The following is a 14,069-nucleotide window of genomic DNA, read 5'->3' as shown; positions in this document are numbered from 1 at the left end:
ACATTGTATCAGGTCATCCACATAATATTACGACACAATTACTCAGATATCTCTCTTTATGTAGTCAGCTACTAGTGCATTTTGTTACAAATATCTTTATTTTTTGGCGGTTTTGTAAATATATCTCAAGTAGCTGTATGTATATATTGAAAATATATTCCAGTCTTGCTAATAGCAACATTCCTTCAAGTCATCCACATAATATTATGACAGAATTACTCAGAGATCTCTTTTTATGTAGTGAGCTACAAGTGCATTTTTTTACAAATAGCTTTATTTTTTGGCGGTTTTGTCAAAATATCTAATGTAGGTGTGTATATAAATTTAAGATATATGCCAGTCTTGCTAATATCAACATTCCTTCAAGTCATCCACATGATATAACGACACAATTACTCAGATATCTCTCTTTTTGTAGTTAACTACAAGTGCATTTTGTTACAAATATCTTTATTTCTTGGCGGTTTTGTCAAAATATCTCAATAAGCTCTGTATATAGATCGATGATATATGCCAGTATTGCTAATATCAACATTCCTTCAAGTCATCCACGTGATATAACGACACAATTACTCAGATATCTCTCTTTAGATAGTCAGCTACTAGTGCATTTTGTTACAAATATCTTTATTTTTTTGGCAGTTTGGTCAATATATCTCAAGTAGCTGTGTTTATAGATTGAATATATATGCCATTCTTGCTAATATCAACATTCCTTCAAGTCATCCACATAATATTACGACACAATTACTCAGATATCTCTCTTTATGTAGTCAGCTACTAGTGCATTTTGTTACAAATATCTTTATTTTTTGGCGGTTTTGTCAATATATCTCAAGAAGCGCTATATATAAATCGAAGATATATTCCAGACATGCTAATATCAGCATTCTTTCAAGTCATCCACATAATATTATGACACAATTACTAAGATATCTCTCTTTATGTAGTCAGCTACTAGTGCATTTTGTTACAAATATCTTTATTTCTTGGCGGTTTGGTCAATATATCTCGAGTAGCTGTATATATAAATTGAAGATATCTACAAATGTGGTCAATTTGAACAATTTATTAGGTCACCTACATGATGTTATGACACAATTACACAGATATCTCTTTAAATTTTGTCAGCCACTAGTACATTTTGTTACAAATATCTTTATTTTTTTAAGGTTTTCGTCAACATTTTTCAAGTAACTGTATATATAGATCGATGATATGTTCCAGTCTTGCTACTTTAAACATTCATTGAGATGACATTACGGCACAACTAATCAGAAATCGCTGATTAGCTACTTGTGCATGTCGTTACAAGTACCTCCATTTTTAACAGTTTAGTTCATATACATGTACCTCAAGTGGCTGTATTTACAGATTGAAGATATCTACAAGTGTTGTTAATTACAGCCATTTATAAGGTAATCCATATGAAATTACGATACAATTTCTCAGATATATCTTGTACGAGGAGTAAGGAAAGCCAGCTCCTGGTAACTAGCTGCAAGATGTAATAAGAATTGGCTACTAGTCACTGGCTAATAGTAACTGCCTTTAAATTTGATTTAAAGATATATCTGAGTAACTGTGTCGTAGTATCATGTAGATGACCTGATACAATTTTGAAATTGACAACGCTTGTAGCCATTTCAATCTATTTGTACAGCTACTTGAGGTATATGGAAATTGTTTTTAAAAAATGGATGTAGATATTTCTAACGAAATGCACAAGTAGCTGAGGAGATTTAAAGAGATATCTGAGTAATTGTGTCATAATATCATGTAGGTGACCTTTAAGAATGTTCAAATTAACCACACCTGTAGATATCTTCAATCTATATATACAGCTAGAGTACCGATCAGACCCAACCTAACACCAGAGAAAACCCCGACTAAACCCCATGTTTACTTTTGGGGTTTACTTGGGGTTCACACTTGGTTTACTTTTTGAAAATTTGGGTCTACCCGGGGTTTACATTGGGTTTACTCGGGGTTTATTTTGGGTTTACTTGGAAATCGCTTTTAAGTGAACTGTAGGCACTTAAGTGTAAAGCAGACCGTCTTTAATCTTTTTATCCTACTGCCTGTAATTCCTGTCGATCCTTGTGTATCCCGAAAACAGAGTAAGCGTCTGCTTTCAGGGGTATACTTCTGACCAGGTTTATTCTCTGTGTCCACTCTGGGTTAACTTTGGGTTTAACCCAAAAAGTAAACCAGGGGTTTAGTTGGTATTTACTTTCTGTTAGGTTTGGTCTGATCGGTACTGTACTTGAGATATGTTGACAAAACCCTGAAAACATAAAGATATTTGTAACAAAATGCACTGGTAGATGACGACATAAAGAGAGATATCTGAGTAATTGTGTCGTAATATTATGTGGATAACTTGACAGAATGTTGATATTAGCATGTCTGGCATATATCTTCAATATCTTTATACAGCTACTTGAGATATTTTGACAAAACCGCCAAAAAATAAAGATATTTGTAACAAAATGCACTCGTAGCTGACTACATAAAGAAAGATATCTGAGTAATTGTGTCGTAATATTATGTGGATGACTTGAAGGAATGTTGCTATTAGCAAGACTGCATATATATTCTATCTATATATACAGCTACTTGAGATATATTGACAAAACTGCCAAAAAATGAAGATATTTGTAACAAAATGCACTAATAGCTGCCTACATAAAGAGAAATATCTGAGTAATTGTGTCGTAGTATTATGTCGATGACTTGACAGAATATATTAATGTTGATATTAGCATGTCTGGCATATATCTTCAATATCTTTATACAGCTTCTTGAGATATTTTGACAAAACCGCCAAAAAATAAAGATATTTGTAACAAAATGCACTAGTAGTTGACTACATTAAGAGAGATATCTGAGTATATTGTGTCGTAATATTATGTGGATGACTTGACAGAATGTTGATATTACATGTAGCATGTCTGGCATATATGTTCACTTTGAATATACAGCTACTTTAGATATGTTGACAAAACCGCCAAAAAATAAAGATATTTGAAACAAAATGCACTTATAGCTGACTACATAAAGAGAGATATCTGAGTAATTGTGTCGTAATATTATGTGGATGACTTGACAGAATGTTGACATTACCATGTCTGGCATATATCTTCAATTCATATATACAGTACCGATCAGACCCAAACTAACACCAGAGTAAACCCCAACTAAACCCCGGGTTTACTTTTTGGGTTTACTTTGGGTTTTCTTTTTGAAAATTTGGGTCCACTCGGGGTTTACTTCGGGTTTACTCGGGGTTTACTATGGGTTTTCTTTGAAATTGCTTTTGAGGTCATCTGTATGCACTGAAGTGTGAAGCAGACTAGTATTATATCTTACCATCCTACTGCCTGTAATTCCTACCCTTTGCATATTCCGAATTCACAATTAGCGTTTACTTTCAGGGGTATACTTCTGACTGGGTTTACTCTCTGTGTCCACTCTGGGTTTACTTTGGGTTTACTCTGAGTTTACTCTGGGTCCACTCTAGTAAACCCGAAGTAAACCCAGAGTAAACCCAGGGTTTACTTTCTGTTAGGTTGGGTCTGATCGGTACTGTACGGCTATTTGAGATATGTTGACAAAACCGCCAAAAAATAAAGATAGTTGTAACAAAATGCACTAGTAGCTGACTTCATAAAGAGAGATATCTCTGTACTTCTATCGTATTATCTTGTGGATGACCTGATACAATGTTGATATTAACAAGCCTTGAAGATGTCTTCAGTCTTTATGTACGGCTACTTGAGTTACATGAAAAAAATTGTTTTTGAAATAGAGATAGTTGAAACGAAATGCACTGGTAGTTGACAAGGTTAAGAGAGATATCTGGGTAATTTTGTTGTAATATAAAGCGGATGACATAACATATTGTTATAATTATTAACATTTGTTGATATTTTCAATCTATAAGTACAGCTACTTGAGTCAACTGGACAATATTGTCTAAAATAGAGATATTTTAAACGAAACGAATCAATTATCGATGAGAGTATGATAGGAATATGGGTAAATAATGATATAGTGCAATGTACATCTTAAGAACACAAATAGAAATCCTAGGTATGTTTTCTTACTTGGACAGTAACTAGTAACTGGTAGCCAAGTTTCTTTCATCTCGTAGCCAGTTACTAGTAGCTAGCTTTTCTTACTTCCCGAAGCCAGTTACTAGTAGCCAACTTTGATTTCATTTCATAGCCATTTACTAGTAGCTAGCTTTTCTTACTTCTCGTAGCCAGTTACTAGTAGCCAGTTACTAGTAGCCAACTTTACCTATCTGTGGATATCCCTCTGTACTCTCGCTCTCACTCTCCCACTGTACATTGTAGACTCTGAGCAATATGTTTCATTGTACTAAAAGCCAAATGTCTTATGCGAGTGGACAGAATGGCCATTCTTGAGTTTTAATTTTCATTAATTGCATGGTAAGCCGCTGGCATAGATATATAAATTGCCGATGGTCTTGAATGAATGGCCAATGGCCTTGTCAATCAGTTATTTGAAATTGCGAATAAGGTTTCACGAAAGGAATAGAAGTTGAAACTATTTGGAATGAAATTGATCGTTTGTATTTGCTGCCTGGTTGTTTTGTATAACATTATTTCCTAATCTATTATGTAAAATAGTGGTACGTACTTTAAAACTTTTGGGGGAGTGTGCCCCCTCCCATTTTGAACAACTTTTTTACGATGCTAGATGCCTGTTTAATTTTTGTAGAATGGTTTATAAAAATAAAATTTCATTCAATTTAAGTATTTGTAGACATAACTATGATTTACAACGTTCACATCGTTCTTTGGTGTCCTATTTTACATAATCATATCATAATTAACAGTGTGTGGCTTATTTGGGGATCGATCGATACTTATATCGAAAGCATGAACTCTAAGGAATTAGATTACCAATAGTTGCGGTAAACTTGGTAAGACTCATATATCTGAAATGATTTGCTGCTTCTGTGTAAACTGCTAATTTGTTAAAAATCATTTTTTTGCATATTTTTACAAATTCTTTTATAGATTTTGAATGAAAAAAATTGATGTGTCATTAGGTCTGTATATAAGGATCGTTGCAGAAAAAAATACATAATACATCTATACATGTACATGTAAGAAGCAAAATAAAAAGTTACATTTATTGTTTTTATATAATGTTATGGTTACAGGAAACAGAGGATTCCCCTGTTAATTTACATTGAACAGTTATTAGTACTGTTTATTGCTATGGAAGCCGGTGCTCATCTACCATACAGATTTCATAAATGTTGTCACCACATTTCATGACGTGGCATGACGGATATGACTGTAGTCACTCACATCTTCATTATGAACAGATGCAGCGCATGCATGATCATAGTAATTGACGTCATCCTGCTTTACTTGCTCGTGTAAATGGTTGTAAACGTCATCCTGTATCTGTCCACTTTTTTTAGACGCTTGGTCGTATACTGATGTTTCTTTCGAGCAGGAATTTGGAGAAACTTCTGACTAAAATTGATAAAAATTTATGTTTAGATTTGTATTTATACGGTTTATTAGATTGTGTAATCACAATATTCTTTTTATTGTTTGGTCGAAATCTTCTTTTCGAGGCATGAAGTATATGGCTATACATAATTACATAATTTTACGATTTCAAATGTAAATGTGCATATTTTTTACCGTTTAAATTGTAAATGTATAATAAAGAATAAAGAAGCCACGAGCTCGTGGATATTGAGAATATTTTTTTAATCTCCAAACAAGAATAAATTTTTTTTAATAAAAACAATGGAACAAAATACCCATTTTCTTAGAAAAAGAAAGGAAAGTTAATTGAACATGATTTGATATGGAAGCCTTTTATATGGGAGCCAACTTTTATTTACCGCCAAACATCCTTATTTACACTTTTTTCATGTAAAAAAAAATTACTTACACATTTCTGTTAGTAAATATTAGCGAGGAAAACTATTTAAAGATCTAATTGAACACCACCACCACCACCTCCCCCCCTCCCCCATCAAAAAAATTGAACAAAAAACGTATTTGTCATTCAGTACAAAAATATATTACGTTTAAAAAAAAAAAGAAGATATTTTTTCTTCTAGAATAAAATTTGTTACTTATTTATCACGAAGGTTTGACTTACAAGTTAACTTATTATTAAAACGCGTATTTGCAGCAAATAAGAATTCTAAAAAATAAAGCTCTAATTTTGCTTCAACTTTGACATTTATAATCAAACCGAATTTCATCTTTACCTTTTTGTGTTTTGCCTGAATGTTTTGAAAATCACTAAGGTCAGAAACTTTTGCAGAACTATCATTGCCAGTGAATGTAACGTTGAGTTCTTCTCTTCAAAAAGGAAGTAAATCTCAAATATATTAATCATATACAGAACACATAACAAACAACATAAAAAATTCTAATTGAGATAACTGACCGTTTTTTGACATGTGTATGGAATCGGCAATAAATAATCCCCAGAACAACTGCTGTTAAAATCACGCCAAGAAGTAGTCCACCAAATAATGCTCCCAATATAGTTCCATTAATGGTTTCTTGAATGTACCACGTACATGTGGTTAACACAATTTACATGATAGAATATGGATGCAAGAGAAGCTTGTCAAGGTAAAACGGTAAGAACAATCATTGAAAATGTGAACTTTCATTTGTAGCCAAATGTAATTAGTAACCACATTATAAAATTGTTTTACAATGAAAAATCATATAGAAAGTATGGTATCGTGTAGGCCATGTCTATCCTTTTTAATTAGATTTCAGATATTTATTTTCTAAAAAAAACCCGCAAACATGATAGTCATGTAACTCTCTGTGAAATTTTTTTATTTAAAACTACCAAAACTATGAAGTTGTGAAATAATTCTATAAATCCTGGACGGTTGTAAATAATTACCTTGATTATGTTCAGAACTTGAAAAGGTAATTTTCTGACCTTAAAGAAAAACAACAAACGGTTGGTACTAAACTGGCTGTTTGTGTATGTAGAGTTATTAAGCACATCAGGATATTGTAAGATGTTTGTTACAAACAAAGGTGTTCAGATCGCATGAAAGTTTAACACGATAAATTATTAGTAAAACCAAATATTCATACTATAATATCATATAATGATAATCCTGTTTATATTTATTACCATTACATACTTTGAACACAATCAGTGGAGTTCCTAGCAGTGTATCCTTGCATACAAGAACAATATCCTTCAAGACAACTAGCGTACGGTGATCCTGCACATTGTTCACTAAAGGAGCAGGACTGGTTCAAAGCAAGGTTTCCTATCCAAACAATAAACTGGATTTATTATTCAATAATCTTGACAACTTATGTAAATGTGATTTTGAAAGTGCAGAATTTTTAAAGTGCAGAGTTGTGAGTTATACTAAAAAATATATTTTTTTATATATATTTCAAAAACATGCAGAATATATCACACGTTTTGATAAAAAATAATGTTTATTAATGAACCACCAATATTGTTGTTTGAAACAAACTTAACGACTACATCATGTATTAGGCATAAAAATATTTTTTAGATTTAAGTTTCCAATATCTTAATGTTACAAGCTTTGTTCATTTCATTTAGCATGGTTTTTTTTAGTCTGTGAATGTAGTTGGTAGAGTTCTCACTTCACCCTGGAATTAGTATTCAAGTAAAAGTCTAGGATAATCATTAACCAGCTAATTAAGACAACTGATATTTTTTCTGTATTCAAACCCACAATCAATTGGATTTTTGATTAACATCCTGAAGCCAATGTCCATTGTCTCAATACTATTCAAATGTTTATTGCCGATGAGTGCAATATATATTTCAAATATATAAGCATTACATGTACATGAGGTATGACTTATAATTAACTCATTTTCAAATAAAAAATAAAAATGAACCCTTGGTGATACCAAGATTATGAGAGTACGGTATATCTACAAAAACGAATTACAATATTCAAAAATATAATATAATATATATGTAATAGGGTGCATTTTATGATAATTACATTCATGCGTATTATTCATATTTCATCATCATCATCATCATCATCATCATCATCATCATCATCCTACATTCCATATTTTACATGTACATATTTAGAAACAGACTTCTATCCCTATAACTCCCTGTCTTTTATGCGCCTATCAAGTAATCATTACTTAATTACCTATTCGAGTGGCTTCTATTATTTTATAGCCCTAAGTCATTTCACCTGTATGGTCAATTACATACATGTGGACAGGATCAGGTGGTTTACTTAGCCAATAGTATGTTTTTATAATTTTTCCCGCTCTAACTGAGTAGCCTTTGTGACAGACCAAGGCTAGTACTCTTAGGAGTAAGACATAATTTCTTCAAGAGACGATTTAACTGATTTATTTATTTCATCAACATATTTGAAGCAGTCGGTTATAGTAAGTGTTCTATTTTTTTGGTATTCTTGAATTTTAATAAATAATTTAATAGATGATAATGATATTTTCTGTTTATTGGTACATTTGGCTAATTCTACTTTTTGAGGTTATACTACCTTATTTATGAAAGAATGTATTTTATAAATTATCCCAGTAATTCATAGTTTTGATATCTAAGCTATAGTATCTCATTTCTAATATATGTGAAAGGTTAGTTATTGTTACCATATTTAAAACTTGTAGTTAGAGAGTACCATTGTCAGAGTAATCAGGATTGTGCATGAAACCTTGTTCCATAAACAGGTGATCGTTGCAAAGTTATATTTTTATATTTATTTAATGTATATTGAAATAATGTAATCTACAAAGGAGCTACATTGAAAGTATATGTTTTTATTTAATCAAATATTGATATTGATAAAGATGTAGAGCATATTTCTATATTTTTGTAAATTGTGTTCAAGGGCAGTAACTCTTCTTGACACTGAAATTATGATGCATTTTAATCAGAGTTGTCCTTCTTTATAAATAGTTTGATTAGTGAACTCTGAGCAGTAATGTATTTCATGAATATGTATTTGAATATGATTGTATATTTTTATGCTGATATCTATTAATTATATTATAGGGTTTAATCCTATCCATGTATCCAAATAAATTAAGAACCCTTAAAGTGGACTTGTTTATATTTGAGACAACCCACTATCACATATAATACATATACAAAGCTACTTTATTACATTATAGTGAGAGTAGAGAAAATAAGACGTCAAACCCATGGATATATACCATTCCTACTTTCAGAAATTAAAAATATAAAACATATCAATATGCTTGTCTTTGCAAGCATTTATACTTACCTTCATAACATTCAAGATTATATAAAATATATCCAGGTGAACACACACATCTCCCTTGTTTACACACTCCAAAATATTCGTTTTCCTGGCATTGTTGGTCATGCATGCAACATCCACCCACTGGAACTTTTCCTAAAGTGTTAAACGGTAACACAACTGTGTAATATTTTGTAATATTGAATTTTCATAATGTAAGAATATCTCAAGCTTAATCATTTTTCAAATTTTTGTATTCTAATATTGTTTGTTTACTACTGTATAAAAATTTACTAGCAGCAGACTGAAAACAAGATCAATATATATTATTTCAATTAAGATTTGTCAATAATAAAAACTCACTCTTTGAGCAAATTTCATTCCTCATAGTATATCCAGGCAAACAATGACTTATACAACTACTTTGAATGATGGCATTCTGTGGATCAAAATTTCCACAGCAACTGTATTCATCCTGCCATTCTGTGTATTCAGCTGCTGATAAAATGAATTGCATTTTTTGTTTCAAACACTCCAGTGAGAAACACCAACATCTTTTTATTTGTTGAATTTAGCACCTTTGATTAATCAATCAAACTAGAAGGATGTAAATGAACTACTGCTGCAAATGCTGACGCTGTCCTAAATGGTTATCTGGATATAGAGGGTCAGATTCCAGTGCCAGATTTTGATTATAACAACAAAATCTTTTCATGATTTTGTCATTTCATTTTCATTTTATTTTCATCTTTCTTTGAATCTCTGAGACATTATTCATCAAAAGTAATGATTAATAGCACCTATCATAGAAAGTAGAGTAAAACCTTCTAAGTTACTATACTGTATGGGTGACATCGATCAGCATCCGCCTTTTCGAAATAATCTTTACAAGATACACTTAAATATATAAGATATCTTACAAGTACTTGCCTTCATTCCATTTAGGACAATTAATCAGCATGGTCAGCATATTATGATTGTCTTTGTTGTCTGGACAGGAATAATAATAGTATTTGTGTCTTCCTAACGTTATATCTACATTCCACAAGGTATTCATTTCGTCATTTACGCCTTTAATTTCAACATCACATTTGTCTTGACATGTAGTAATTTCTGTGATAAGAGAAGTTGATATCATTGATATAACGTAATTTTATATTTCTAAATGATACTAACACTAACAAGATTGAATCAGATTTTGGAACTTATATTTTAATATCTACACTGATTAGATTTTCAATTTTTGATCAATTTACATCCGAACCCCCTCTTATTTTTTCTTGAATCTATGCTTTTTTAAGATCTCTCCCATAATTGTGGTACAAATTAACATTAATTAATTCTGAAAGGGTAAAATCAATTATATTAAGTAATACATGATTAATTAATAGTAAACAAAAACAAGCTGCATATGCCATGTTGTCTTTTATGGTTAATTCATGAGCTCATAAAGGTTTATAGAAACATCGTTATTTATCCTGCACCTACCCCTTGTATTGAACGAAAACATATTAAACCAAAGATTTTTGGTCAAAACTCTAATATAGCCTCGTGTATTTATCCAACATTCAAATGCACAATAACGTCATCTTTCTTAATGGTATAATAATGGTTTCAACTGCATATACATATCAACTTGATATACAGCAAATATTGTCGAAAATAGCTTATTTGATGCGTAAATGTAAAAGTATGTTGCAAGATAAACAAAATACATAATAACTGTCTTGAAATTTAAGCCATAAATTTAGGGTCGAAAACATGAAGAAGGTAAGGCTTGTCGTCACCTTTTCTTACCCTCGGCCCATATTAAGTTTACATTTCAAGACGTAATATATATAACGTAACATATATAATTCAATAATATCGTAAAGAAGTCTATTTAAGACGATTTGATAGTATTAGTCGTATATTTACCAGAAATTGTATCTGTATTAAAAGAATTAAATTCTCGAACACTTACCATGTTCTAAATTTTCCTGTGCATATTTAATATCGAAATGACATTTATGTTTGTCATACATAAATGCAACAGCTGTCTCTAAACAAAGTTTACTGGAAGAAAGAAAAGAGTAATCATTTATTCTAGAATGTGATCTTTTTTAAAGGATTTCATGTAATCTGTTTGCGAAGGATTTTATTTGACAATTTTAAGTCGTTAACCAATTTTTTTTCACCTGTCAATGTCATAAATAGCTGCTGATTCGTATAGCACATTCAAAATTAAATCTGGAAAAAAATGATTTAAAAATGATTTAAATTGGGTAAGTCATTCACGGATAAAACACGATAGTATCAATAATAAGTATCAAAGTATCAATAATAAGCCAATAACAAATCATCGAATCAGAAACGAAAAAGTTAACGTAAAGAGAAAAAAGTACAGAGAGAAGCAGAAGGAACAATGACTTTTATTGAATTTGTTTTCAACGTATTCGAGTCATGAGATCACAGAGGATTCTTTCTTAAACATATATACATATATGGAATTTGTTTTATATCAAAAAAAAAGAGAAAAAAGGAATGTTCAAAACAAAAACGAACATAACAGATATTGAAGACAAACATTATATTTTCCAGTGTCTTTGTCTGTGATAACAGTACTATTCAAATTTGTAATAAAATAGTCAAATTCATTTAATCAGTGACACAAATGACGTATTTTTGGCGCAAGCAGGATTTGCATAATTAAACACGATAAAAATAATATAATAATGTCAATTATTTAATATTTAACTGAACAATTGATGAAAATTATGAAAATATAAATAAAAGAGATGTTTCTTAATCACCTTACAACACTACAAGAATGAGTCTTTATTTCTAGAATAAATGTATGTAATGTACTTACAAAACGTGTACAAAAACACAATCGCCATGTTTTGATATATTCCTGTTCTTTACTTCCCGGTCCTGTCGTCTTACGCATTTAAACCCCAAAATGGTATTGTGCATATTACGAGGGTTATGAGGTTTATGAAAAATTACGTCTTTACGCTGGAAAAAGTTGTTACAACCGAGGTTTTATGTATCATATCCGTTCAATGCATAAAGGCGTGTGTATGTGTAAGATTGTGCACGCGTGTGAAAACTTAATACGACGTTTTTCCGTGAAAGCCTGATTTAGAAGATGAAAATTTAGACAGTAAAATTTTGGGACTCTTTTACCCATACAGTATTATCTAAAAAAGTAAAGGTAATAAGATACCGTACATTCACTGTACCATCATGATCTTTATTTGCCAATATGTGAAATTATATACAATGTAAAGCAATGAAAAATTAAAAAAAAAAGATTTACTTTATTAATAGATAACCATTCCTGAGTATAAACTTGTGTTTTTCACTTTTGTCCGCAAAATTCAAATTTCATGGTTAATCCTTACTATGCTATCACTTTAATAGCTCATTTATGTCATTGATATATCAAAAACCCCTAGAAGACTCTTACTTGTGTTAATAGAAAATAATATAGGGGAATCAAAATTATGCATTTTATTTATACATATTTTCAAACTATCCACTGTAACCATGTCTCGTCCGTCAAAAATATTCATATAGGATGTCATCGTTGTGAAAAACGAACCCTCTTTTAAAGGGGTTGTATCAATGACTTGTTAATACAGCAATGAAATAGGGGATGTCTGAGCCAACATTTAATGCTTCAACAAACTAAGCGTATTCACCTTGACAAAGCTCGGCCTGATATGTGAGATGGATTGTTTTGCAAGTACTTGCTTAAGAATGTGTTACAGTAATCGGAAACGTTTTCCGCGTTACATATAAATCTCGCGAGATCACAGCTTCTGTTTATCTGCCCCTGTGACACATTCCTTCCTTAATACAACAATAAAAATAGTGGTTTAAATGTTTTTTGAAATTTGAGTTGTCAATGAAAACATATGTAAACATCGAACTATGAGTTTCATTAAATTTAAACTAAATTTCAAAACATCGCTTGATGTATTTTTTTTGTACATGAATATTTGTTTAGAGCTGTAATCGCTACAAACATTATGCCAATATTTCAAGTTCATGTCTGTAAATGGAAAGACATCTCTGAATACAAGCACCTTTCAGTGCTGTAAGAAACAACAAACTACATATATCTTCATCCTTGATTAACGAAAACGACAAATATATGAATACGTGAATACATGTAACATGCACCAGAAGGAGGAGATGTGACATTATTTTAAAATCAATTTATTTCATTTGTGACAATTTCAACTGCATCTCAGGTTGTTTAAAATTTTAAACGCCCTGAAGCAGTCATTTAGGTTCTGTGGTTGAGGTGGAGTTACGCATAACAAAGAAATTTTAAGCACCTATTTTTAAATCTTCAGGTGTGGTGGCTTTTAATTCGCACGTTTTAAAGTATTTATTATCTTTTCAGGCATTTTGAAGGACCTTTATGATAGAAATTGAAAACAAACAAAACACTTTTACGACGACGTTCTATTAAATCATTGTGTATCTGAATTAAAACGGATATAAATAAACTGAACTCGTACTACATTGATGTACATGTAATATTCAACATTATTTAACATACATGTAATGCCTATATAAGTGTACTGTATATAAACTTCAAATTTATGTATATTTGACTAGACTTTGACCCGTGCGTGCACGGGTTGACATTGCATATCGGACACTTACGAATAGGTACATCGACACAGTTTATTATTGAAATTTGCATAACAAAGCTATAAGCCTACAATAATGGTATTAATTTCACTTCACTTTCCTTAGTTTGGTAAATCTAACTGTGTCTCGGGAAAGG

At 31.1% G+C, this 14,069-nt stretch overlaps 1 protein-coding gene across 1 annotated transcript; it reads right to left on the bottom strand.

Annotated features, from left to right (window-relative positions):
• Positions 1-5,241: 5,241 nt before the first annotated feature.
• Positions 5,242-12,078, bottom strand: LOC128179345 (uncharacterized). Its single transcript, XM_052846746.1, has 8 exons — positions 11,461-12,078; positions 11,247-11,338; positions 10,214-10,396; positions 7,184-7,315; positions 6,934-6,972; positions 6,457-6,574; positions 6,275-6,368; positions 5,242-5,519 (listed from the first exon to the last, which is right to left on the bottom strand). The coding sequence occupies exons 2-8, from the start codon at positions 11,305-11,307 to the stop codon at positions 5,310-5,312; spliced, it is 837 nt and encodes a 278-aa protein (XP_052702706.1). The 5' UTR covers positions 11,308-11,338; positions 11,461-12,078; the 3' UTR covers positions 5,242-5,309.
• Positions 12,079-14,069: the final 1,991 nt, after the last annotated feature.

Source organism: Crassostrea angulata, chromosome 4 (genome assembly GCF_025612915.1).
Source record: "Crassostrea angulata isolate pt1a10 chromosome 4, ASM2561291v2, whole genome shotgun sequence".
NCBI lineage: Eukaryota > Metazoa > Mollusca > Bivalvia > Ostreida > Ostreidae > Magallana > Magallana angulata.
This window is presented reverse-complemented; position numbering and strand designations above follow the sequence as displayed.

Excerpts from the sequence above, each read along its gene's own strand:
- LOC128179345 (XM_052846746.1), bottom strand. The coding sequence starts at position 11,307 with ATGTATGACAAACATAAATGTCATTTCGATATTAAATATGCACAGGAA. Across the intron at positions 7,316-10,213 it reads TTGTCCTAAATGGAATGAAG|GAAACCTTGCTTTGAACCAG; the intron begins GCAAGTACTTGT and ends TTGTTTGGATAG. Across the intron at positions 6,369-6,456 it reads CATACACATGTCAAAAAACG|AGAAGAACTCAACGTTACAT; the intron begins GTCAGTTATCTC and ends TCCTTTTTGAAG.